Source organism: Microtus oregoni, unplaced genomic scaffold (assembly GCF_018167655.1).
Source record: "Microtus oregoni isolate MIOR12 unplaced genomic scaffold, Mior012 000012F_ref0000307, whole genome shotgun sequence".
NCBI lineage: Eukaryota > Metazoa > Chordata > Mammalia > Rodentia > Cricetidae > Microtus > Microtus oregoni.
In genome coordinates, this window is record NW_024543071.1 from 33,300,160 (window position 1) to 33,327,070 (window position 26,911).

Genomic DNA, 26,911 nt, shown 5'->3' on the forward strand with positions numbered 1-26,911 from the left:
AAGGGAGGGGAACTCAATTGGGGGAGGGGGAGGGAAATGGGAGGCGGTGGCGGGGAAGAGACAGAAATCTTTAACAAATAAATAAACGGGAAAAAAAAAAGAAGTGCATGCATTAAAACGTCTTTTTTTTCCCTGAAAGATTGGCAGGGTGTTTGTGAGAAAATGTATTGTTGTTTTTTTTTAAGGGGGAAGGGGTATACAACATTAGTCAAGTTTCATATTGACTTAAAAAAGTCCTTACATTATTTCAGCTTATCATAGATGCCATTAGAAACAAATGCCTTCATCCAATAAAGTTGTCTGTCCTAGATCAGATTTCTGCACAAGTATTGCAGGATGAGCACTCCTGACAGTAGCAGGGACATGCCACTCCATTGGAAAGAGATACCTTCTTCTTTTACCCATGGCCTCCTTGCCCACTTAACCGGAAAACAACATCTACCCAAATATTTTCATTTCTTACTAAGCATGACAACTGGAAAATACAAAATACATGAGCAGTGGGTAATAAAACCAGGTCCCTTTGCTGATAGGGATGTTATCAGACAGGCACGGACAAAGAGGTGGGTAATTAAGAAGGGTACCCCATCTTGTAGAAATGACCCAGAAAATGTATGCACAGTTAGGTTCAATAGGCATAAAGTATTATCATATGGATGTCCTCAGATCCACAGCTAGGTTCAGAAGACATAAAGTATTGTCATATGGATGTCCTCATACAGTAGAAACTTTGCCCTTTAAGTTTCACTACTTCACTCAGCCCCATTATTAGACCCTTGGGTGCAAAGGCTTCTCAGATGATGAATTCAGCGGCCTACCCATGTGAAATACTTTCATGCTGAGGCGAGGTCACCAAAAGGCTACTAATATTGTTGGAGGCCTATGATGTGGCAGGTGATACCCCAAGACAGGCTCCATGCCCCATGAATTATGCTCATAGAGTAAAATCTTCCCAGCTCTCTGCCCAGTGGCCAGCTATCTTGCCGTAAGCAGCTGGCCTCCGTGTTAAGCCTGGTTGTTGGAACTACTCATGCGCTAAGATGTGAGAAGCAAAGATGACTGATTCTGTAAACAGCGTGTCCAGACTAAGAGTGAAAAGAAGCCGGGATAGGACACTGTGATCTTCACTCTTAATACACAAGAGTGAAGAGCTGAGGCACCCACATTTTACAGATCCTTGCCCTGGTCTTGAGAATTTGGGTCAAGAAGGCACCCTTTGGGGGAAATAGTCAAGAACATGAGGTTTCAAATCACAGCCATTAGGATCTAGACCTAGAGATGTCCTCCCTGCAGCAGAGACAACATGTGCCAAGAACATCACAGAGCCCGGGTAAGCGAGAAGGTTCTCGGTGAGTCAAAGTTTCATATACAGAAAAAGGCCAGCTAGGGATTCAAAGGAAGAACTTATCTTTAAAATCACACACACACACACACACACACACACACACACACACACCAAAAAAACAACAAAACAAAACATCGCTACATTCTAAATGTTTGTGTCTGCCCAAATTCCTATGCTGGAATCCAAATCCTCAAATAAATAGTATTAGGAGGCAGAGGAAATTAAGCCATGAGGCAGAGCTCTCATGAATGATACCAATAACCACACGAGAAGCCACAGAGGGTTCCCTCACCCAGTAAACTATGGGAGGGTACAGCACAGGTACCTCCTAAGACCCAGAAAGCAGGACTCACCACGTGCTAAATCTGCTGACCACCTCAGGTTGGAAGTCCCAGCCGTCATAACTATGAGACACAAACTTCTGCTGGTTCTGGTTTGGGTGTTTGTTTTATGATAGGGTCTCAGTCTTCCCAAGCTGGAATTCAAACTCACTGTGTAACTGAGGCCTTTCACCCCTCCCACATCTGCCTCCCAAGTGCTGGTATCTCATAGGTGTATATTTTAAAATACTCATTAAAATGGTTTATTTTTCTGTGTGTATGTGTGAAATGTGTGTGTGTGTGTGTGTGTGTGTGTGTGTGCGTGCAGGCATGTGGAGGTCAGAAGGAACAGGTGTCCTCTATCACTCTCTGCCTCATTCCCTTGAGAGCTCCAACTGAATACAAAGCTTGATTGGCAGCCAGGAAGCACCGAAAATCTTCCTGTCTCCCGACCAACCCCTACCCTATAGTACCCAGATTACAGGTGCACACAACCACACCTGATCTTCACAGGGGTTCTAGGGACTTGAACTCAGGTCCCACTGCTTGCACAACAAGCCCTCCTACCCATTGAGCCATCTCGGTCAAGAGACTCATTCCTAATGTTAGTTACATGTACAACTAACAAGAGTTCATCTTCTTGATATCGCTATTTTTGGAACTAATTCTATCAGAAAAGAAACGTTTAAGACAAAACAAAACACCAGTCAGACTCCTTTTCTTCTTGCCAGAGTTCCTAAACCTAGGACAAATAGTCCAAATTCATTGTTCTCACAGTGGTGAGCTTGCCAGTTTACCCAAATGAGTGAAAGCCATTCATAGGAGATGGTATCAGTGTCTGGGAGCATTACACTCCCCACAATCCAAAGCTCTCACGCTAAACCATAAGCTCCGTTTATCTAGTTCTTTCTAAAGATGTAGGTAATTGATTCATTGATTACAGAAGGGAGTCATGTATGCCCCAGAACACATGTGCAGGTCAAGGGCCACTTTATGGAGTCATTTCTCTCCTCCCACCTTTAAGTAGGTTCCAGGAATGGAACTCAGGGTTCATCAGGCTTGTGAGTAAAGTACCTTTACCAAAATAATAACTTTTTGTAAAATTATTTATTAATTTTCATTTTATTTGCAATGGTGTTTTGCCTGCATGTATGTCTGTGTGAGGGTGTCAGATCTTATAGTTACAGAGAGTTGTGAACTGCCATGTGGGTGCTGGGAATTGAACCCAGGTCCTCTGGAAGAGCAGTCAGTGCTCCTAACCACTGAGCCATCTTTCCAGCCTGTCCAAAAGCTATCTTGGGATGCATACTAGAGATGCAACCTTCATAGAGGAACACTCTAAAGCCCCTTGTACCTCTGAGTTTCATCCATGAAAAAAATCATGTCTCCAGAATACATCATCCTGGCCAGTTGTGTAATCATAATTTCCCATTCTTATCCCAGGGAGTCTAAGGAACAGGTCACATGGATCTGTTACCTCGCTATGAATAAGTGTTCCTAATGCTTCTACCACACAAAGCCTTTTACGATAATAATGAAGACATAATGATAGCCAGTTTTCCGTATCTGTGAGTCCCAATTCTGTGAATTCAACTAATCACAGACAGAAAATAGCTGGAAAAAAATTGTATCTGTACTGAGTGAGCATAGACTTCTTTTTCTTGTCATTATTCCCTAAACAATACAGTGTATCGACTATTCAGATAGCATTCACGTTAGAGTCAATATTTCTCATAAATAATCTGCAGATGATAAAGCACACAAAAGGATATGCATAGCTTAAATGCAAATGCCACACCACACTTCCTATGAGAGACTTGAACATGACGGATCTTGGTATCCACTGGGGTCCTAGAAGCAATCTGCTTCAGACACAAGGAATGACTGTAATTTGAAGGATAATCACACCTGGGAGATCTACTTTATATTCTCATGCCAGAAACGGCTTTGTGTCCTCTGAGAAATTGGGAAGCAACTTCCTTCTGAATGGTGAGAATTAGATACATGACCCCATCTCCTTGCAGCTCTGTCAGAAAACTCAAGTCATCTTTGAAGCTAAGCCACAGCAACTGTGGGGGGCTCTTATGGGCTCTCCATCTCTGACCTGGATTCTTGCTTCTTAAAAAAAAAAAAAAGCCCATCTTTCTGATTCTTTATTTGATAATTTTTTTACAACAGGTCTCATCAAATGCACAAATGTTTTTCCAACAAAAGGGGTTAAGAAATAAATAAACCAACAAATACGGAAAGACTCAGTTGGGGGCCAATTTGAGCAGGGAGTTTTATGGATGGATGCAGACGAAACAGGGGTTCCTAACCTGGAATATGCTGATGGGCTTCTAAGCAACCTTGTACCTCTTAAAAGAGAATGCAAGATCATGGGAGAATGTGCTTATGTGCTTTCTTCCCAGATTCTCAGCTTGTGGGAGGGTTTCTGACTAAGAAACACTGCTCTAGGTTCCTTTAAAGTAGGAACCAAGAATCTCAGCCAATCTCAGTGGGACAGAAAGAGGCATAAAAAAGAGTTCGGTCGGCCACAGCCTTCCACCAAACTAGTAAGTCTGTGTGCTAGAGACTGCTTCTCCAAACGGGACCACAGTGCTTTTCATTCAGTTGGGTATTAACCTACCAGATGGTCTGTTGTAGCAGCCAACAACGGCTGTCTGCTGCTGCTGTTGCTGTGGCTGTGCCTGCTGCTGAGGCTGCTGGGGCTGCTGCTGTTGCTGCTGAGGCTGCTGTTGCTGTTGCTGCTGCTGTTGTTGCTGCTGCATGCCAGGCAAGGTCCTTTTCCCCTGGACTGCAAGCTGCAGTGTTTCGGGGAGGGGCTGGCCCCTGGCCAACATTTTGTAAGCTAAAATCTGAGCTCGAAGCTGATGCAGCTGCACAGGGCTGAAAGGCGAGGGTCCTCTGTTAGGCTGGTTCATGGCCTGCTGCAGATCTCCTGGGATGAGTGGCCCTGGCTGGCTCGGTGGCATCTGGGGTGGGGTTGGGCCTCCTCCAGAGATTGGGCTGGAGACGTGCTCTGGGGCTCCCAAAGGAGACGGGTGTGGTGACATATAACCTAAAATAAAACACAAGATCACAGGCTGTAGCAGATGACCCCGAGAGAGAGGTAGTCTGGAATACTCGAATAACCCACCAGAGTAACACTACATGATAGAAATTTAAGGTATGGCTAAGTTGACAATGGCATATATCTTAGAAGTTTAGTCTCTAATACAGCTTATCTGTAATTTAAAATTCTCTGGTAAGCACATTAAAAAGGTCAAAGAAACAGGTAAAGGTAACTTAAGAACAGTTTATATAACGCTCACAAGATTAGCACTTCACAAAAAGGGACTCTGCACTGTTTTTTCACCGCAGGGCTTTGACACCCGGCATTTCATGCTCACAGAACATCCCTATTCCTCCGGCCACATTTGAGATCATCAATAGCCACTCGTACCCTAGAAGGCAAACTGTTCATGGTGATTGTCCACCTGCAGGAACAACAACAAAGGGCAGAGATTCTGTATAAGAGGCAGCGCCAAGCTACCCAACAAAGCACAAAGAGGCCTAAAGTGGCTCCACGCAGGATAAGCAGTGTCTTATGAAGAAATCAAATATTATTTGGTTGGTTATCATGCAAGTTGTGACTAACAGGCAATTACTGGTGACCTGGTGCTGCCGTTACCATGCCATGAATGCTCCCAGCATCTCAACTGAGTTTGTCCAGCATCAGGCTGAGCCCAGGGCAGAATGCAGGGAATTTATACGGGAGGTGCAGGGACACTGCGAGGAGTCTGGAGAGGTGATACATGGGAGGGAAGGTAGCCAATAAAAAATGCATTACCAAGCCAGCTGTTGCAGCAGGACCTGAAGATTAATCCACTGCAGACGCTCTGGGACACAAGATAAATAAACTACCTGCAATTATTCCAGGGAAGGAGTGAAGAAGTCAGGGTATTTAAACTCCTTCAGGATCAGTCACTGGTTAAATCACTAGTTATCACTACAGCCCTGGGGGTCGTCTGTGTTCAGAGGACTATTCCACTGTAGGTAAGCCAGGTGTCACCAGGCAGAGGCGAATCAAGATGATGCCAGCCAATGGACAGCTGTAGGCACAGAAACGGCAGAAGTTCCAGAGCACACAGGGGTGAGCATATACTGCTGTATCAATCCTCGGCACAGCCCTCTGACGGCAAACCTTGTTACCTCATGCTCCAAGGGAAGGCTGCGGAGGCTCAGAGAGTGAGTGAGTTACTCAGTGTCACCCAAGTAACTCTTTACAGTCAGGTTTAAACCAAGCCTGGCTGGCTCTAATGCACATACTCCATAAGCCAATCGACATGGTGTTATGTCAAAATAAGTCAAGTATTTAAGATTTCAAAAATCTCCCAGCATAACACTTAGGATATCGCATACAAATGAAGTCACGGACTTGAGTGTTCAAATGTAAAATCAAATTGAGGAAATAAAGAATATTTTTCTTAAGGAAGGAAAATTAAAATGCACAGAAATGTTAAGGGAGCCATTTCAGAAGGTGGTGTGCTCAACAATACCTATAGCGTGGGACTGAGTGCAGTGCCAGGAAGATTCAGGACGGAGGAAAAAAAAAAAAACAAGTGCCACTGCAATCAAACAGTTTCCTTGCGTTCAAACAAAGTACCAATATTAATAAAGCAAAAGCAGTCCCCAGGCAGAAGAGGACAAACACAGACGAAAGGACTTGATCCTTCAACGAATGTGTGAATTTGACAGTTATCATAAAGGTCACCGCACGCCTGGTTACGAGATAAGGGCTGTGTGTTTGAACCCATGTCCAGTCTGAAGAGCAAAGTTGCATGGTCACAGAGGTCCATGGGTAGATGACCCTCACACACCACCACCATTCTGAATCCCAGAGAAAATAAATGATACAGTTACTTTTAAATGTGGTTTTGCCATTTGGGGAATGAAAAAATTTAGCACGATCCCCCGATAAGAACTCATATTCTTCTGTTGATGGCTAAGAACTGGGATACCATGTGGGGAACTCCTACCATGGAGGAAGACTGCTAGGTCTCAACACCAAATCCCTACTGCACGAGGGATCATACAACACCAGGACTGGGGCTCTAGTTAGTTGGCTATGTAAGTGAGCCACGGCAATCTCCCTGAAGCCAGCCTGTTAGACTAGTAGAAATATTCCAACATGCTGCTATTTATAATGATGAATCGGGTATCAATAAGACTGAACTTTTGCTGTCAATCTTTCCTTGTTAATGAAGCTGACACTCAATCCTTAAAGGTAAATTAGCACAAAGTGGTCGCTGATACATCTTTTTTTGCCAACTCTAACTAGGCAACAAGAAGGAAAACCTTCTTACCGTAGAAACTTACATTCTCAAGGTAGGAAGTATGACACTGGGAGTTAAGATGAGTCTCCTGCTGCCCACCCAGCCTTTCCCGTTTCCTAAGCTGTCAAGTAAAAAGCGCATCCACAAGCCACAGACTGCCTGACACAAAGGACTGAAATGCTGGACAAACCCATATAAACGCAACTGCATAAAGCGGCTTATCAGGCCACTCTTTGAAATTGTGAGCAAGGCTTTACTGTGAGGTTGAGCCAAGAACAAGACCATGTTACAAAGGCAATTGAACAGATGAACTCAAATCTCATCGAATAAAACAAAAGAACCTGCAACAGACAGTTTGCATCTAGAATGTACTCCGAAGGTCTTTATGTTGGTTGCAGGTTTAAGCCTCAGTTCGATACAAGTGGGAGCTGATAGGTCTTTAAAGAGGTGGTGTCTACCGGAAGGAAAGTAAGTAAGCAGGGTGCTACTGAAGGAGATATTAGGACCCTGATTCCTCTCTCTGTGTCTCTGCTTCTGGGGTGCTATAAGGTAAGTAGGCCTCCTCTACTCCCTGATCCTTGCCACCTCAGGCCTAAGTTCACAGAGCTAAGATGGACTGAAACATTTGTCATTCATTGAACCAATAAATTTTCTTTCTAAGTGGATTGCTGGAATATTTTGTAATAATGCAAAACCAACTAGCATAGCATACCTGGCGACTGAGAAATCAACCCAGAAAAGTATCGATGAATTTGACAAGAAGGAAAGTGACAGAATAAAACCCATACCGCAGGATCAACCAATACAGTAAGAAATTTCACCTTAAATTTGACAAAGAAGAAACTGGGGGCGGAAAGAAATGACTTCCCGGGATCTACAGAAGATGCTAATAGAATCACTCTGTCACTGTGACATTAAAAATATGACAGTGGCTCAGCCTCAGAGAAGGTTTTTTTTTTTTTTCCTTCATGAGTAACATCCCATAAAACTTGAGGAAAAACAGAATCTAAACGGTGCATTGGCATAACCTATCTTGGTAATTGTCCTTCACTGAGGAAACGGAGGGAAGAAATGGCCTCCAATAAGTAGACACTTGCCTGAAGGCGACACCATGGATGCAGATGCCACTCTTCTGGAAGTTTTATTTGATTTCCTCATCCAAAGCGTGACAAAAATGGCAGTTTTCCTTCACTAGTCTTCAAGAGTTGCTATTGCTCAAGTTTCACCTTGCCTTAGAGAGAAGCAATAAGCTCTCTCTCTCTTCTTTAATATTCTCAAACTTTTTAAATACCAATTTTATATGTACTAGCCATATACGTGTATACACACACACACACACACACACACACCTATAAAGGCATTCTCAAACCACTGTGCTAAAAAGAAACAGAGCTTTCATAATGACCATGAGGTACACTGAGAGAAATGGTTTTGCCTTCCAACCAATGCCCTAAAGTCACTTAGCATGTATCGAACTGGTTACAGCTATAAGACAGACCTCTCTATACCTATGTGTTTAGGAAGAAGTTCCCACAATGGGAATTTTAAGATGCATACTATTACTAGGTCGGAATTCTTTTTAGATCATTACTTAGAACAGAAATGCATTATACTAATACTGCTTTATTTAAACACACACACAACTTATAAATAATTTACTCCCCAGTCTACAGGGTACTTTACTCTTCTATGGAATAACAGTACAGTTTAGTTCTGACGCCACTGACTAAAGGGCCTCCCAATAACTAGTGTAATATACACAAAAACTGAACTCTAGTTCAAAGTGTACAATTTGGTTTTGTATCTAATGGAAGTGTTTAACTGAGTGTGCATAGAGTCAGGCCCTGGCCATCCAGCCAAGCACTGGAAATCCAACGGTAAATAGGATATTCTTAAGATAGGAAGGGGAGCCAAGCTACCGGAAAGTTTTTTAGGAGAAACCAACGTGAAACTGTTCTCAGTTTTAACAATCAGGGCTCATCGTTCCTTTGTTCGAGAGCTGTCACTCAGCATCACCTCCACATGTAGGATAATGTCCAGAGCAGAACACGTTCAAGCTCCTATATGGCCTTAGGAATGACTGCATGTAATTCCTCCATACCTTGCAGGTACTAAAACTGTGGTCTCATTATGGCTATGGGCACACATGGCCCCTCAGAACTTAACCGGCGAACCTAAAGCTGTCGTGACAATTCATTCTCAGCACTCATGAGTCAAACTTCTCCTTCCGGGCCTTCAAAAGTTTCAGATTAGTTTTCTACAAGGTCAAGATTTCATGCATCATCTCGCCTGCCAACAAGATTCACATCAGACCCTAGGATGTTCAAGGCTGCAGATAACAGAGGGACACCCAGATGCCAGTCTCCACAACCTCTGATTTATATTTCAGAAAGAAGGTAACTATGAGCTCGGCTCTCTAAATCCTCCCAGCCAAGTTTTTCTATCACAATCCCACTGTAAATGGAGGGAAACTTAAACACTTAATTACAGGGAAGTATGTATGACGAGCAAACCACGGGTGTCCCAGAAGAATATGCACATACCAGTGTCAGCTGACACTAGATGAATACATGGCCTTCGTGTGTGAAAATGACCAAATGATGGTTCTGAAAGCAGGCTATGGTGTATTTTATTGGCTCTGAAGTATCTTGATATCCCTTCAATAGTGAAGGAAGGAGACATGACATCAATGACGTGAAGCAGAAAAATTCACATATTAATTGGCTATGGCGAAGGGTTGAATTGTGTGCATTGCTCCCCACAAAGAAATACACATTGACAGCCGACCCTCTCTACCTATGAATACCACATCTGGATAGAGGGTCAATGCGATGTCACCAAATAAAGAAGATCTACTAGATTAGGATCCATCTTGACCCAACTATCAGAGAAGAAGAGCTGGCTACTGAGACAGACAGTGAAAATGCCTTGTGGTGACGGAGGTGGAGACTGGAATGTTTTGTGAATGCCAAGGTTTACTGCAATCAGCAGGAGCAGGGGAGGATTTGTCTCTGGAACCTTTAGAGATAACAGTCTTTCCTGACACCTTTGTCATGAACTTTTTGTCCCTAGATCTACAGAGAGGTTAGGTTTGTTTTGGGCAACAGTTACTTGCTACTGCAAGCCTAGGAAACCTACAAAGTCACCTAACAAGAATGGCAGGTAGTTTTGCTAACAGAAAATATCACCTTTGACCCAGTATGTAAGTGTCACCTCAAGGGTCACAGGGGCTTAGTTCATCTTACTTTTACATGCTGCTGTTGACAGAGACCTAGATTCCCTTTTGGCCTTTATCAATTACCGGCTATGTATAGTCAGAGAAATAAGGAAACTCCCTAAACTTTAGCTCCCTCAATGAGTTGGTGTGACATCATTTACCTTTACAAGATCATAATAAAGATTCTCGATAAATGACATGAAGCTCCGAATAGCATATTTGGATGAATTAGGTTGGTAAAATAACTAGGACTTTGAAAATAAAATTACCCAGATGAGTAATTTTTTTTTTTTGTTGGGTGAAGAGGGTAGCAGATTTCTCCAGAGAAAGAAAGCTAACTGGATTTAACCATCTTTAGACACCTAGGTTAAAGCCGTAATTAAACTACCACCAGGAAAGACTGAAATTGTATGGTACGAAGAAAAAACTCCACTGTGTAGAGGACACAAACCTTGGCTGTGCTGATCCATTGGGCTCTGTGGAGGGCCCATTCCTGGGTGTGGTGTCCTCAGGCTGGTGCTCTTCATAGATCCACAGTGGACATCGTCGACAATCCCCTTATCGTGTATCCCGTCCATGGGCTGAAACATGCACAGGGCATCCATTAGATACCTCGATAAGGCAGAGTATTTCTAACAAGACCACCAGAAGATACCTCCAGTCTTTAAAGATACGACACAACCATCTACTGTCTCTTCTACATTCCTATATTATGTACTTCATAAGTAAAATAAGAAAGATCACACCAATAGGATGAGCAAAACCTCTCTAAGTCAAAAAATAAGGCTTTAAAAACCGTTTCATTCTTTGACCAATGTTATAATCTGTTTTAAGCCTGACAATTAAAAAGTACCGTTCACAGGGTAGATGACTACTACTCCCCTCATACCTCTGTAAATAAAGCATGAAACCCGTCACGTATTGAACTTATTCTGGAGTCCAGATGAAGGCTACATGAAATGTCTGAGGTGACCTATTTTCCTGGTAATTTTTCTTCACTGGATGAATGAACTAAGGAAAGTTAAAAAGTTGAACCAGAAGGTTCCATGGCAGTTGGGAAGGAGAAGAACATACAGAGCCTAGAAGCAATGGGGGGGTGAGTACTGAAAAGGAGGGAGTGAAAGCAGGGGGTTGTGGGGGAGGAGATATGCTGCAGGGGGAGGGAAGAAGAGGCTAAAGGCACAGGCTGAAAATTAATAACAAGCACAGGGGCTGGACATTGGACCTGAGGCCCAGAGCATGATAGACATACAATACATAGCGATTGAACTGATGCTAATCCAATCCAGAATCAGGCAAGGGAGCATGCGCTTAGAAAAGGAAAAGTCTATTCTTCCCCCAACTGTAATAGCAATTTTCCAAACAGCCTGGAAGGAACATTTCCAAAGAGTTTATAAAAACCAAATGACTTCAAGCAAGAAAGTATGAGTGTTTGCAGTTTTGGAGAAAAGAAAGTTAATTTCTGCAGAGTCAAAAGCATGCACTTGAAAAGAGGGAAATTTTACCATAAAGAAGATGCTCAGAAGAAAAATGGGAAGAATCTGGTATAAAGAGTGTCACTGAGTCTGTTAAGTAGTAATAATAGAGAGGAAATCAAAGCCATGCAGCAGATGTATTTAGGCCACTTGTTTACTTATTTTCAGTGATGTTGAAAAGCGAAAAGCTGAAGCTCAGAGGGAGATGGAGGAGGAAAACAAGGCACACAGCCGCCTGAAAAAGAAGGAAGAAAGTGAAGGCATCTGGCCCGCAGGTGTGTGCTCCCCGGGTTCACCCAGGTCCTCAGGCAGAGAGCTCTCTCAGGGGCTGCAAGTGGGGGGAACGGGGTGGTAACATCTGCAGGGCTCAAGAGGAAAAACTGCAGAGCTCACAGGCAAAGCCAACACCACACAAAAGGGAATACCCAGGAGTGTAGAAAATAATGAGAGAACAGATCACGGGACAAAAGCCATGGGCCAGAAGAGATGACAATCAATAAGACTGCCCAATAGAAAAGCAAGGCAGGACCGAGCCTCACCCACACATTTAATTTTTAAAGGCTTCAATCACAAAGGTTAACTAAACACGTCCTCCACATTTTTTTCTTTCCTTTGGAAGGTGAGGCCTTTATCCTCAGATCATCCCAAGGTTCTGTGACACAGGGACAGAGTCCACGAGGGCAAAGCAGATCTAGAATACATCCCGAAGTTAACAGAACAGGAGCTGACTCAATGACTTCAGGACGTCAAGATGTCAACCCATAATATGTCATGGAAAGTAAGAGGCTTTGGTTCTGTAGACATGACAAGTCAAACACAGATTTTTTTTTTTTTTTTTTTAAGGAGGGCAGCCAGGCGTGATGAAGCAGACTCGTAATCCCAGCAATCCAGAGGTGGAAGGAGAAGAGGAGTCCAAGGCCACTCTGGGTTACACAGTGATGTCAAGGCTACCATGAGGTACGTGAGACTCTATCACCAACAAACAAACCAAAAAGAAAAGAGGGGGCACGCAAACTTGGGGATACTACAGAAGTACATCTTTAAATAAAAAGAGGATGTTTCAGGGCTATCAATAGAGACAGCATGGGGCTGTGATTAGAAAAAAGCCCACAGCTGCCTAAGCATACCTGTGCTGAGCCTGTCCTGTTGCCAAATACGGAAAAAAGGAAGGTGTAGAATGCGTGTACAGCTGTTTACTTGGTAACTAACTCACTCATTTTTCTTGGTACTGCTCCACTTTTCACAATAAGCAAATATTTGGAAATCACGATATTTGGAAATCATCAAGTGACTTTTATAAGTAGACTTTCCCTTTGGGATTCTAATGCCCTACCTTGAAAATGACCTGAAGTCCTACAGAGTGAGGTAAGACCCACCCCTTCCCCTGAAGATGCTTTTGTTTCAAATGAGTGTCTCGTAGCACTGTCTACTGTGACAGCTAACTTTTCGTGAAACCTTGATCACTGGTATCTGAATACTTGGTGAGGTTTCTATCTGGGTGTGTCTTCAAGGGGTTTCCAGATAGGGTTAGCATTTCACTAGAAACTGAAGAAAGCAGAGTACCCTGGCCTACGCAGCGGGCATCATCCCAAATTCATGCAGAGGCTGAAGACAAGAAAAGGCACAGGTCAGGCGCAGGTCTGTGGGAGTGGGTCTCCTGACCTTTCACCAGAGCTTACAGGATTGGCCTTGCACATTCCCACTGGCTCCTCTGGGTCTCCAGCCTGCTGACTGCAAACTGTGGGACTTCTCCAGAGGCCAGTTCCTCAGGAGAAATCGCTTATATGCCATTGGCTCTTTCTCCAGAGGATGTGGGCATCCATGCTGCATGGACAGGGCAGCCCCGCATGTGACATCATCCGCAGGGATGCAAAGCCCGCACTTGCCTCATGAGGCAAGACTTTCAAGAACACAGGATGCCCTTATTGGTTTTCTTTGATTGGCTAACCTTCATAGAAACACTCAAAGAGGCTATCTTTAGCATTTCCTATAAGGGCTCAAGGCCAAACAGTACCTATGTGATCACCCTCACCACAAAGATCTCATAGGGAGGGGATCGCTAGAAACTATTCTAGAAATGAACAAGCAGATCTTCTGATCCAGAGTGAGGCTGCTTCAGAGACAGAGAATTCCCAAGATCTCCCCACGGCAGCTCACCCACCACCCTGGAGACTGAGCAGGACTGTGGAGACTCTGGGACCAACCTGAGCTATCTACCTATCTCAGTAAACCAAAATGGGAAGAATTCCCTAGAAACTATTCAATTTTAATAAAGTCTTTTGAAAAATACTTAAATATGGCATCTATTTATTTATTCTTTGTGTGTGCCACACTCGGGATGCCTGAGGAGTCCAGGAAAGGAAGTCAGACCACTGCAGCTGCAGTTACAGGGTGGGGGTTGGCGGCCCAATGTCAGTCCTGCAAGAACAGCAAGTAATCTTAACTGCTGATCCATCTCTCCAGGCCCTGAAATATCTTTAGAAAAAGACTTTGACCTGCCACTCTTAAAGATCTAGTTTTATCAAATAACTTTCAATAATTTTAGGGAATAAGAAATTTTCGATATATTGATTTACATATTTATATGAGAGATGGAAGGGGAGTTTTATTTACTAATGGACTTAATCACCAAGACAAAATACCTTTGACCCACTAATCCTTTGTATTTTAAAAAGACATCTTTATTACTGGGCCATCTATAATAGCGAGAGTATAGTAATGGCAGGGTGTTTGACATTAGTTTGGGGATGCTTGGTTTTTTGTTTTTCTTGAGACAGAATCGCCTTACATAGTCCATGTTGGCCTCAAATGCATGATCCTCTTGCTTCAATCCGCCAAGAACTGGGATTACAGGAATGTTTTTAATAACAGGCAAATTAACACAGATTTCTTGTTTGTTTGTTTGTTTGTTTTTGTTTTTCGAGACACGGTTTCTCTGTAGCTTTGGAGCCTGTCCTGGAACTAGCTCTTTTAGACCAGGCTGGCCTCGAACTCACAGAGATCCACCTGCATCTGCCTCCCTAGTGCAGGAATTAAAGGCGTGCGCAATCAACGCCCAGCTGTAAACTAACACAGATTTCTAACTAGATCCTCATGTTAACAACAGGAAAAAGCAGGAGAGTCATCAGGACAGGACGGTACCCAGCCAGGCCTGGGAAGTCAGGTCAAGTGAGAAGGAATGCTCAAAATCTTACCTTATGCATCTGGTGCATGCCTTCCTGTGGGAAGTCTGCGGAGCCCATTGTTGACATAGGATGTGAGACGCTGGGAGGTCCAGGACTGGGCCCCATCATGCTGTGGACAGAACCTGGAGATGGTCCTGGTCCTGGACTAGGCCCCAGAATTGGGCCAGGAGAGGGTCCGGGCCCTGGGGAGGGCCCCGGGTGGGGCATCGCAGCTGGGTCTGTAGGTGTGGACATCTACTTCTCCTGGCTCTGCCAGTCAGCAGAGTGATACTAAGCTGGTGAGAAGGGAAAAGGAAAGAAAAGAAAGGGCTGTTTTAAACATGGTGTTCAGATCCAAATAAAACAGTTGTTAGAATTTGATGGTGCCATTTCTACAACTAACATCAAACAGAGCTACCCTGTCTCCTCCAGATGTTTGAATGAGTGTGATATATATCCCTGGGCCCCAGTCTTTATGAAGACCACTTGTTTTAAAAAACACATGCTCTAAGTGATTCCCCAGAAACATAAATCATCCAGGACACAGAGAGACTGGCTGGAGCAACTGGAATTTAACACATAAGCAGGATCTAAACAAGTCTGAATGTATGACTAAACACAACAGACACTCTTCATTATAGACGAGCTTAGACACCTTAGAAGTCACTGAGCCCTGCCTGCTCCCACCCCCACTCCCCCACCCCCACTCCCCAAATCACTGGAATAGAAAATCCTTTACAAATAAGTACCCCTCCATAAGTCAACAAGGCAATAAAAACTTCACAAAGAATTCTAGATGACTAAGGGGGTGGGAATTCTAGGTGAATAAGGGGTGGGGGGAGATACAAGTCTACCAATTGATAATAAAAAGAAAAGTCCCATCATAGAAAAAGAAGAAAGATAGCCAGGAGGTGGTGGCACACACCTTAAACCCAGCACTTGGGAGGCAGAGGCAGGTTAGTCTCTGTGAGTTTGAAGCCAGCCTAGTCTACAGAGCAAGTTCCAGGACAGCCAAGGCTACACAGAGACCCTGTCTTGAAATAAAGAAAGGTAGGAGGGAAAGAAGCAAGCAAGCTATGGGGATCATACTAGTATGGATTCAAATCCACTGTGACACAATTACTAGGTAAGTTCTCGATACTTCCTGGAGTCAGATGAAATAGCACATGCAAAAAGAAAAACAACAAAGTTCAAAACTACCACAGTCTGCATGCCTTATCCACCAATCAAATCTACTGGACCAGAGGTCATCAAAACGAACAGCCTCCTCCCAGACAAGTAACAGAAACCAAGTAACCACTTGGACTGTTATGGTTCCTGATTTGTGCTAGGCCTCTGGTCAAGGTTGCCAGAGGGTAGCTGTGTTTAGGAATGGACATTATGTTTCTCCAGACTTAACTGTGTGCTACTCTGTCACCCAGCCTCCAAGCCTTCCCGGCATTCCCCCACAAGGAAATGACTGACTGAGTCAAGGCACCTTGGATAATTAATGAGACAAAAATGAGTAAATGAGATGTCTTCCGAATCCCCGTAGAGATCGACAGTCCTAGCAACACAGCTGAATGCCACTACAGTAATACCTGCTCCATGTTCAGGAGCTGTCCCGCTGGCCCACATGTACATAGGGAAAACACTTTTGCTGTCAACCTCAGAAAACACAGAATGGAGCCACCCCACTCCCAAGTGACTCGAATACCTAGCATGCAATGGCAGAGACGCAATTAGATGGAAGGTGAAAAACCCTCATCGGCTCCATTCCTATTCGATTACTGAACCTCTATACAGCAAGCCCCACAAAAGAGAACCCTGCTCTTCCATCCTGTGTCCCCTGCACCTTCAATCTGCATGCGCTCTGGGCTCAGAAAATACCCGAAAATAGTTGGGCCTGACACTTCACACCTACAAGAGCAGCACTTAGGATGTTGAGGATAGATCACTGAGACACCTAGGCCAGCCTGGGCTACAGAGTGAGACCGCGTCACAAAACAAACATAAACAAAACCTCAATGAATAAACAGCTGACAAAATTCCAAAAGTAAGTTGATTCAATTAATCTTGTGAATAAAAACTAAAGAGCAGCCAGTGTCCGGGGTGTATATATAAACATTTTAAAAGGTAGGCAGAAACATAGGCCACTCTGGCGAACACGTTGAGGTTAAAATGGGAATTCAATACAAATGCTTCCTCAAACAGAGAAGGGTCTGGGGTGAATTATAACCTCAAATGCCCTACGAACCAAATGTTATTTATATTTTTATGATTAACAAAGCAGGTGGAAGTAACTTTTGTGTTTGCCTTCCACCTACCTCGCACATAAACACACACATGCTCGGTCAGCTCTTTAAACTCAGGGAGCTGACGTCAGTTCACAGGCACTACAAGTTAGAACGTTCGGCCGTGGACATCAACAAACTCATACACCCCTTCATTTTTTTAGTGAATTAAAGGAAATTACTTAGTTCCTGTTATGGTTTGTTGTGAAATCAACTTCAATAGGTATTTTGGTAATATAGCACAAGTTTGAACAATGAAGACAGAAACACTCAAGTTAGCCTGACAGTCCTACTGCTTACGTTTTATATTTTTTAATATGTATAAATCCATGACTGCATTCTGCTTATTATTTTCATCTGGATTCTCTGAGATGTTGTAAAACACATACAACTCCAAATAAATATTCCTCTTTTTTTATGGAAACTAAACTTCTTATGAAGAAAAATATCTGTGGAGGGAAGAGGGAGGGGCTTTGGAGCACGTAAGTGGAATATGTAACATGGAAACTCCACAATAAGAGAGTCTGTCGACTCATGGGTGTAATGAGTGCATAGGTCTAAGAGAGGCAGCATAGGTTAACCCTGGGTCATGTGACTAGGGAATGGTAAAGATTAGACTCCCAGAACTGGAAGGTGATGATGGCTGACCTCCACCTCAACTAGGAACCCAGAGATCTGAGTTCTGTGTCAAGTCTACTACCCTGGAATGCTGGAAAGGTACTTTCCCTTGGGGTCCTTTGGTTCTCTAGAGGCTTAGGAGGGGAATATCTCAAATGACCCCTCCATCTATCTATGACTTGGTGTCTACCATCATACAGATGACCTCAACGTTCCCGTCTGACCCAGTGCTTGATAGAGCTCCTGAAGGGGCCTCTATGTCAAAACCAGGACTGTCCATCACTCAAGCACAGCCGAAAAGAGGACCTCACAGAGCTGAGGCCAGCAGTCCTAGGCTGATTCTTCTTCTACATTTCTGCTGGCAACTTTATTATTTAGCTCAAATGCACAATTTCCTATTATAAAGACATGCAGGGCTACAAATTACAAAGGTACAAATCTCAAGGCAGAGGACATGTTATCACTGAGTCAGCCATGAAGGCTTCAAGTCTAGGCTGGTCAACTCAACTTCCCTTGTGTCCATCATGTCCACTCAAACCCTTGCCCCTTTCATCCTCCTTCAAAGCACCTGATGGTGGAGACAACAGGGTGGTCCCAGAAACACGGTGGGAGAGGAGCAGGGCTCAGTCTGGGAGAGAGTTTGACCAGGTTAGAAGACTGACAATCTATTACCGTTTTCTGCTGGGGACAGAGCTGTGCCTTGTCTCCGATGGAAACAACCTATTCCACAAGGGCGAGCACACTGAAGGAAATATGCCTGGGGGAGAGAGAGCACAGCTGACGCCCAGCCCAGACGCAGGCAAAGGCAGCCCCCTCCCCTCCCTGCCGTGTTACCCTTGGCCTCAGACTAGGACTCCCTGAGGGGCAGGCCACTGTGTTCTTGGCAAGAATTCTTCAGCAGTACACCCTGTCTTCCCATTCAGGCATTTTTGCCTTTACAACTGGGGAGGGCGTGTTTTTCAAAGCAAAAGGCCACTTCCCACAACTCCAAACCCCACAGCCATCAGCCCCAGACTCCCTCTCCCTTTCCCCTCTCATGTTGAAAAGGGCTGGGTACCTCCATCTGCATAGTAAAAGAAGTTTAAATCTGTGGAATTTTAAGGGTCACCACCCCAACTATGACAACCCAGACAAAACGTAAAGCTCCAGTCTAATTGCAATCCAGGACATTCCAAGGACCTGCATGTGGGTGGTGGGAGTTAAACACACCTCATGCGCTTCATACTCATTCCAATCCCTTGAGTGAAGGGGACAGTGTGTCAGGCTCCCATGGAAAAGTGGAGGCAGGAAAGAGTCTGGCTGGTGCAAAGTCACATGGGTCACAGGAGCAGAACTTCTCATAGAACACTTTATCCTTTGACTCTCAATGCACCAACTAAGCAGGGGACCTACCAGGGCAAGTCCATCACCACCACCCTGTGGAGGCCCAAAGAGGCCAAAGGTCAGAGTGTTTGGAACTTGTTTTTAGTTCGTTCATGGTCATTGCGCTTCTAACTCACAGGTCCCATCTAGTTGTACTCCCTCTGCTCTCTGAAGAGTTCTGCACTCTCAAGGCTACTGTCAACAGGTGTGACTAGTTGCTAGACCCCTGGCTCCTGGAAGAGTGGAGTAGTAGGTTCCTATCTAAAACAAAAGTCTAAGGATCCAACTAAATTCCCATAAATCCCAAGTGATTTCCATTCACTTGGGATTGCACCCAGGGAGTGGGTTGCCTAGGGAGTGTTTGGTCTAAGTCCCTGGGATGAATGTAGCTCACGGCTTTCAATTTGTATGTTAAAATGCAGTCTTTTGTCTTACTCCAACCTTTTGGGGTAAGGCGTCTATTAACCAGTTGGAAATTAAACACGGGGGGAATTTTTAGTACTCACTGATATTCCCTCCCAATACTATCCTATATGTTTTTGTGTTTTATTATTTTCATTCGTGTCTTCGTATTCTTTACTATATTTCTAAATTCCCACACCTCCACTCTGGAGAAAGGTATTTTTGTCGAGGTTGCCCCCGACACCATCCAATCAAGGCTAGCTGGGCTCTCAACTTCCCTGAAGAGTTAAGGAAGTGGAGAAAGCCGTCGGTGACTGGATTCCTCAGTGAACATGTGTTGTTCACACGAGACATGTCAAGTACCATGTCTTGGGCTCAGAGGGACGTGAAAGTCATTCTCAGGGGCCTGGTGCAAATATTGACAGTGTGCAGAAAATGTTTACCATAGCTTTTTCTCCCCAATCCCAGATGCTTCTAGCCTCAAGACTGCTTCCCTTTGGAGACTGCTTCTACTGAGATGAACTAAACTGGCCTCCTTGATCCCGCTGGATCCTGCTGTATACCATAAACCCTGCTTCCTTGTTTATCTTTATACGATAACATCATCTCATTCTCCAACGGTATTCAATAGCCCTGCCTCTCTGTTCAGTTCTCTATACCAAACATGCTAACTGTCCGGGCTGCTGTGGTTTCTCCAGAAGAGAGTCCAGCCCACTCCACTCCAGCTTATACTACCTGTGTGTATGCTTCTCCTCTCTTCATTCCCTCCCCAATTACATCCTAATCCCTGGGGCTTGTGCAACGTTGCACCTCCAGAACTCCTGTGCCCACCACCACCATGTATGTGTTTTACAACGTTTCAGAGAATCCAGATGAAAATAATAAGCAGAATGCAGTCGTGGATTTATACGTATTGGAAAATGTAAAACATAAGCAATGGGACTGTCAGGCTAACTTGAGACTAAAGAAAGGGACTGAGATCCCTCAGGACACAACCAGGAGAAGCTGGCCAGTCTCCAGTCTTGACCACACTGATTCAGAGGCAGCATGCCTCAGCTTGAGCCCCGCACCTCTGTAATGTGTTCCACTGCTGGGCCAGCCAGGGGTAGAAAATGGGAGACAAAGAACAAAGATGGAAACAATGCCACAGGTGTTTTGCAAGGGCTAGGATTTGGCTGAGACAATATTTTTATTTATCACGGGACGGAGTAAAAGAGAAGCCAAACCCTAAAGAGATTCTGAGGTGAAAACACCATTACCCGAAAGTGTTTTGATGCTTAACCCAACACCAAAAGATCCATTTTTTATATTTATTCTCAATTCTACTGAATGTCTCAGGCAGAGTGGAGTTAAGGAGAACAATAGTGACAGACAGACAAACAGACACACACACACACACACACACACACACACACACACACACACACACAGAGCCCTAATAGGAAATTTATGCAGAAGTGGCAACAAGAGAAAAAGATGGAAGACCATCCAGAACTAGTATGGGTGCAGCTAAATGACCCCAAGGCAATGGGGGGAGGGAGGAATGACACTCAAGGAGGAGGGAAAGACTCGGGGAAGGGTTGTTGGAGACATAAAAACAAAAAAATATAACTTTCTAGAAACAAGCAGAGTTGTGGAGTGTGCACTAACTTGGGCAATACCTCCTCAAGTGCCCTTCATCAGAGCTCCTAAGGAAGCCTGAAGACAGCCCAGGACTCCAGCCAATCTTCGCACAGCTCTCACTTTACAGGAAGGCTTGAGGCCAGGCTAAAGGTGGACCATCATAAATAAGAATTCAGTCCAAGGCCTAAGAATAACTCAGCCTTTGCCAGTGTTCCTGCAATCACAGGAGAATGATAAGGCTTGAAAGATAAGTCAAGATAAGGGTCCTTTTGTGTCAGAAGTCTCTGAGCAGAAGGGCTGCTTGGCTTTTATCTACATATCCTTCTCTCTAGAGAAACTGAACTCCCTCACAAGAGGTAGCAACTTGCCTAGAACTGGACAGAGAAAGCCCCGTTAGTGTTGGTAGGTGGGCAGTATAGAGGACAGCAGCGAGGATACGGGACTGAGTCTACCAGGACCTTCCTGTTCAGAAGCCAAGGTTGTCTGCCTCATGGTTAAACATCAAGCAGGCCATGCTGCTGCTTGGCCTGAGAAGTGTAAGTGTAAACAGTTTCCAATATAATTTGTGACAGTGATAAAAATCGTACTGTGTCTAAAGCTAAAGTAAGTTCCTCCACCCAAACCCTCGGGAGGCATTGAAAACACATTCTCTGATCGCTAAGGAGGTTGAGCATGACCTTAAGTGTCTTTTGGCCATTTGAACTTCTTCTGTTGAGAATTCTCTGTTCAGTTCAGTGCCCCATTTTTTAATTGGGTTAATTAGCATTTTAAAGTCTAGTTTCTTGAGTTCTTTATATATTTTGGAGATCAGACCTTTGTCCGTTGCGGGGGTTGGTGAAGATCTTCTCCCAGTCAGTGGGTTGACTTTTTGTCTTAGTGACAGTGTCCTTTGCTTTACAGAAGCTTCTCAGTTTCAATAGGTCCCATCTATTCAATGTTGCCCTTAATGTCTGTGCTGCTGGGGTTATACATAGGAAGCGATCTCCTGTGCCCATATGTTGTAGGGTACTTCCCACTTTCTCTTCTATTAGGTTCAGTGTGTTCAGACTGATATTGAGGTCTTTGATCCATTTGGACTTGAGTTTTGTGCTTGGTGATAGATATGGATCTATTTTCATTCTTCTACAGGTTGACATCCAGTTGTGCCAGCACCATTTGTTGAAGATGCTTTCTTTCTTCCATTGTATACTTTTAGCTCCTTTATCGAAAATGAGGTGTTCATAGGTTTGTGGGTTAAAATCCGGGTTTTCTATACGATTCCATTGGTCGACTTCTCTGTTATTATACCAATACCACGCTGTTTTCATTACTGTAGCTCTGTAATAGAGTTTGAAGTCAGGGATGGTAATACCTCCAGAAGTTCCTTTATTGTATAAGATTGTTTTGGCTATCGTGGGTTTTTTGTTTTTCCATTTAAAGTTGATTATTATCCTCTCAAGATCTGTGAAGAATTTTGATGGGACCTTGATGGGGATTGCATTGAATCTATAAATTGCTTTTGGTAGAATTGCCATTTTTACTATGTTGATCCTCCCAATCCAAGAGCAAGGGAGATCCTTCCATTTTCTGGTATCCTCTTCAATTTCTTTCTTCAATGCCTTAAAGTTCTTGTCAAATAGATCTTTCACTTCCTTGGTTAGAGTTACCCCAAGATATTTTATGCTGTTTGTGGCTATCATGAAAGGTGATGCTTCTCTGATTTCCCTCTCTGCTTCCATATCCTTTGTGTATAGGAGGGCAACTGATTTTTTGGAGTTGATTTTGTATCCTGCCACATTACTAAAGGTGTTTATCAGCTATAAGAGTTCTTTGGTGGAGTTTTTGGGGTCGCTTATGTACACTATCATATCATTTGCAAATAACGAAAGTTTAACATCTTCCTTTCCAATTCGAATCCCCTTGATCCCATTATGTTGTCTTATTGCTATTACTAGAACTTCAAGCACTATATTGAAGAGCTATGGAGAGAGTGGACAGCCTTGTCATGTTCCTGATTTTAGTGGGATGGCTTTGAGTTTCGCTCCGTTTAATTTGATGTTAGCTGTCGGCTTGCTGTAAATAGCTGTTATTATATTTAGGTATGTCCCTTGTATCCCTAATCTCTCCAAGATTTTTATCATAAAGGGATGTTGAATTTTGTCAAATGCTTTTCCAGCATCTAATGAAATGATTATATGGTTTTTTTCTTTCAGCTTATTTATATGATGGATTACATTGATCGATTTTCGTATGTTGAACCAGCCCTGCATCTCTGGGATGAAGCCTACTTGATCAAAATGGATAATTTTTCTAATGTGTTCTTGGATTCGGTTTGCCAGTAATTTATTGAGGATTTTTGCATCGATGTTCATGAGTGAGATTGGCCTGTAATTCTCGTTCTTGGTTGAGTCTTTGTGTGGTTTTGGTATCAGAGTAACTGTAGCTTCATAAAAGGAATTTGGCAATGACTCTTCTGTTTCTATATTGTGAAATATATTAAGGAGTATAGGTATTAGGTCTTCTTGGAAGTTCTGGTAGAATTCCGCATTGAAGCCATCTGGTCCTGGGCTTTTTTTGGTAGGGAGGTTTTTGATAATAGCTTCTAATTCTTCGTGACTTACAGGTCTATTTAGATTGTTCACCTGTTCCTGGTTTAAGGGAAATGCAAATCAAAACAACTTTGAGATATCATCTTACACCTGTCAGAATGGCTAAAATCAAAAACACCAATGATAGCCTTTGCTGGAGAGGTTGTGGAGTAAGGGGCACACTCATCCATTGCTGGTGGGAATGCAAACTTGTCCAACCACTTTGGAAATCAGTGTGGCAGTTTCTCAGGAAATTTGGGATCAACCTGCCCCAGGACCCAGCAATACCACTCTTGGGAATATACCCAAGAGAGGCCCTATCATATTACAAAAGCATTTGTTCAACTATGTTCATGGCAGCATTGTTTGTAATAGCCAGAACCTGGAAACAACCTAGATGCCCTTCAATGGAAGAATGGATGAAGAAAGTATGGAATATCTACACATTAGAATACTACTCAGCGGTAAAACAAAATGACTTCTCGAATTTTGCATGCAAATGGATGGAAATAGAAAACACTACCCTGAGTGAGGTGTCCCGGACCTAAAATGATGAACATGGGATGTGCTCACTCATAATTGGTTTCTAGCCATAAATAAACGACACTGAGTCTATAATTTGTGATCCGAAAGAAGCTAAATAAGAAGGTGAACCCAAAGTAAAACATAGTTATCCTCCTGGATATGGGAAGTAGACAAGATTGCCAAGCAAAAATTGGGATCTTGAGGTGGGGTGGGATAGGGATAAGGGGAGATGGGGAGAGAAATGTGAGAAGGGGAGGATGGGGGGAACTTGGGGAATTGGGATGGTTGGGATAAAGGAAGGATGGATATGGGAGCAGGGAAGCATATATCTTAATTAAGGGATCCAGCTTAGGGTAGGCAAGAGACCTGAACCTAGAGTGGCTCCCAGGTGCCCAGGAGGATGTTCCCAGTTAGTGCCTTGGGCAGCTGAGGATAAGGAACCTGAAATGGCCCTATCCTATAACCACACTGATGAATATCTTGCATATCACCATAGAACCTTCATCAGGCGATGGATGAAGATAGAAACAGAGACCCATATTGGAGCACCGGAATAAAATCCCAAGGTCCCAATGAGGAGCAGACAGAGGGAGAACTTGAGCAAGGAAGTCGGGACCGTGAGGGGTGCACCCACACACTGAGACAGAGGGACTGATCTATTGGGAGCTCACCAAGGCCAGCTGGACTGGAACTGAAAAAGCATGGGATAAAACCGGACTCTCTGAACAATGAGGGCTGATGAGAAGCCAAAGACAATGGCACTGGGGTTTGATCCTACTTTATGTTCTGGCTTTGTGGGAGCCTAGCCAGTTTGGATGCTCACCTTCCTAGACCTAGATGGAGAGGAGGGAGGACCTTGTTTCCACCTGACTGCTCTTCGGTCTGGAGAGGGAGGGGGAAAGAGGTGAGGGGAGGGGGAGTGGAGTGGGAGGAAGGGGAGGGAAATGGGAGGATGGGAGGAGGCAGAAATTTTTTTTCCAAGAAAAAAATAAATAAATAAAAAGAAAAAAAAGAAAACACATTCTCATGGTTGTTCATGTTGGCTTGTCATTCATTTCAAAGTCATATACGTTTTAAGAAGCGCTTGGATGAGAACTTTTCCGTTCACTGGGCTTCTGTGAACTTTCTTTCATTGGGGAAACAAATTTAGGACATGCCTGAGTTGCTGCCCTGCCTTTAAATAAACTGCCTTGGGACCTGTCCTTGCCCAGAATCAGACCTGGCAAAGGCTGGGAGGAAGCTCAGTGCACAGGGCAGATAACAACAAACTGAGCTTCATTAATTAGCACCCCCCCTCCCAGCCACCACCTCTTCCCCAGCCCTGCAGTGCTCCAGCACTGCCTGGATCCTGGCTTCACCTTCTCTCTGTAGATACCTGAGTTCCCACCCTACACTAGTCCTCCACCTGTGATGCCTTCTATACCACGCTAGAGAGGATCAACGTCATTCCCACACAGGGAAAGGGGTGTTAATAAGAAAATCCAAAACATAAGAGGCCCCTTCAATACAGAAACAGTACCCCTCTCTAATCTGAGACTCAGGGATTAGGAACAAGCAAAGGTTAACTCACTCAAAGTTTAGCATTAGCACACACTGCTAAGGCCCTTGGCCATAAAAGAAGCCAGCAAATCAAACCATCAAAAGCTAGCTTCAAAGTGGGTATCTTGAAACATAACCAACCACTTGTGCATTTTGTGTACAAGCCTGTCCATCCCAGACATATAAAGGCTCTTCCCCAAAGCGATCTCATCTTAGGATGCTGAAAACAATCAACTGCATTTTCTGTTAAGAAAATTTCATCTTTACACGAAACATATTTTTTTAAGTAGGAAATGCATGCCTTCAAAATCTGGTTGACAGACTCACTTGTGTTTAGGAGCAAAACTCAACATTTAGGCTTACAAGGGGAGTGAGCCTGGATTGTACATGTGATGGACAGCCTGATGGCACCGGGGACTGAACCTAGGGAATGAGCCTAACCTGTACATGTTAGGCAATCTCTCTACCACTAAAGCATACCTCTAGCCCAGTTGATCTTTAATATACCCAACATTCCCTGACAATCAACAATGAACCCTTTGACTCCACGGCAGTAAAAACTAAGAGCAGCCGTTTATGAGTCTGTCATCAATCAACAGGTCCACCGAACCTCTTTGGGTTCCAAGTTCCTTACCAACTGCAGATGCACACTGGAAAGCCAGCAACAAGTTTAGCTTTGAGAGGAACTAAATAAAATATAAGGTGTGCAGATACCTTGCGAGATTATGGTAGACAAACGCTCATTACTGCCAGGATCCTTAGAAGATCTACAAGTCTCGCCGTGAACTTGAATATACAAGTTACAAATAGTTCAAACTTTCTGAGAGAGACTGGAGAGATGGCCCTGAGGATAACAGCACTGGCTGCCCTTCCTAAGGACTGGTTCATAGCACCCACAGGGTGGGCTCGTGACTGTTTGCAACTTCTGGCCTCCATGAGTACCAGGCATGCACACAGTACACAGACACACATGCAGACAAAACATATGCATGTAAAACAAATAATATAGAGATATTCAATTCCAAGAGACAAGTCTCCAACATACAGTGGGCAGAATATTCATGCTCTAGTCTAGACATCTTGGCTCTCTACAAATCTTCAACTTTATCTTGTAAAACTCTCCTGCAGGGACCTCTTGGTCCAGGCAAACTGGTCCAAACAGG

The 26,911-nt window shown here is 43.8% G+C and overlaps 1 protein-coding gene across 4 annotated transcripts in view; it reads right to left on the bottom strand.

Annotated features, from left to right (window-relative positions):
* Positions 1–26,911, bottom strand: part of Smarca2 (SWI/SNF related, matrix associated, actin dependent regulator of chromatin, subfamily a, member 2) — a 168,216-nt gene that overhangs the window by 134,631 nt on the left and 6,674 nt on the right. For all 4 annotated transcript variants that reach the window (XM_041660994.1, XM_041660995.1, XM_041660993.1 and 1 more), the window contains exons 2-4: positions 14,870–15,135; positions 10,652–10,781; positions 4,295–4,726 (exon numbers count right to left, since the gene is read on the bottom strand). In XM_041660994.1, the coding sequence (XP_041516928.1) occupies positions 4,295–4,726; positions 10,652–10,781; positions 14,870–15,094 (787 nt within the window). In that variant the 5' untranslated portion in view covers positions 15,095–15,135. The remainder of the gene's footprint in view (positions 1–4,294; positions 4,727–10,651; positions 10,782–14,869; positions 15,136–26,911) is intronic.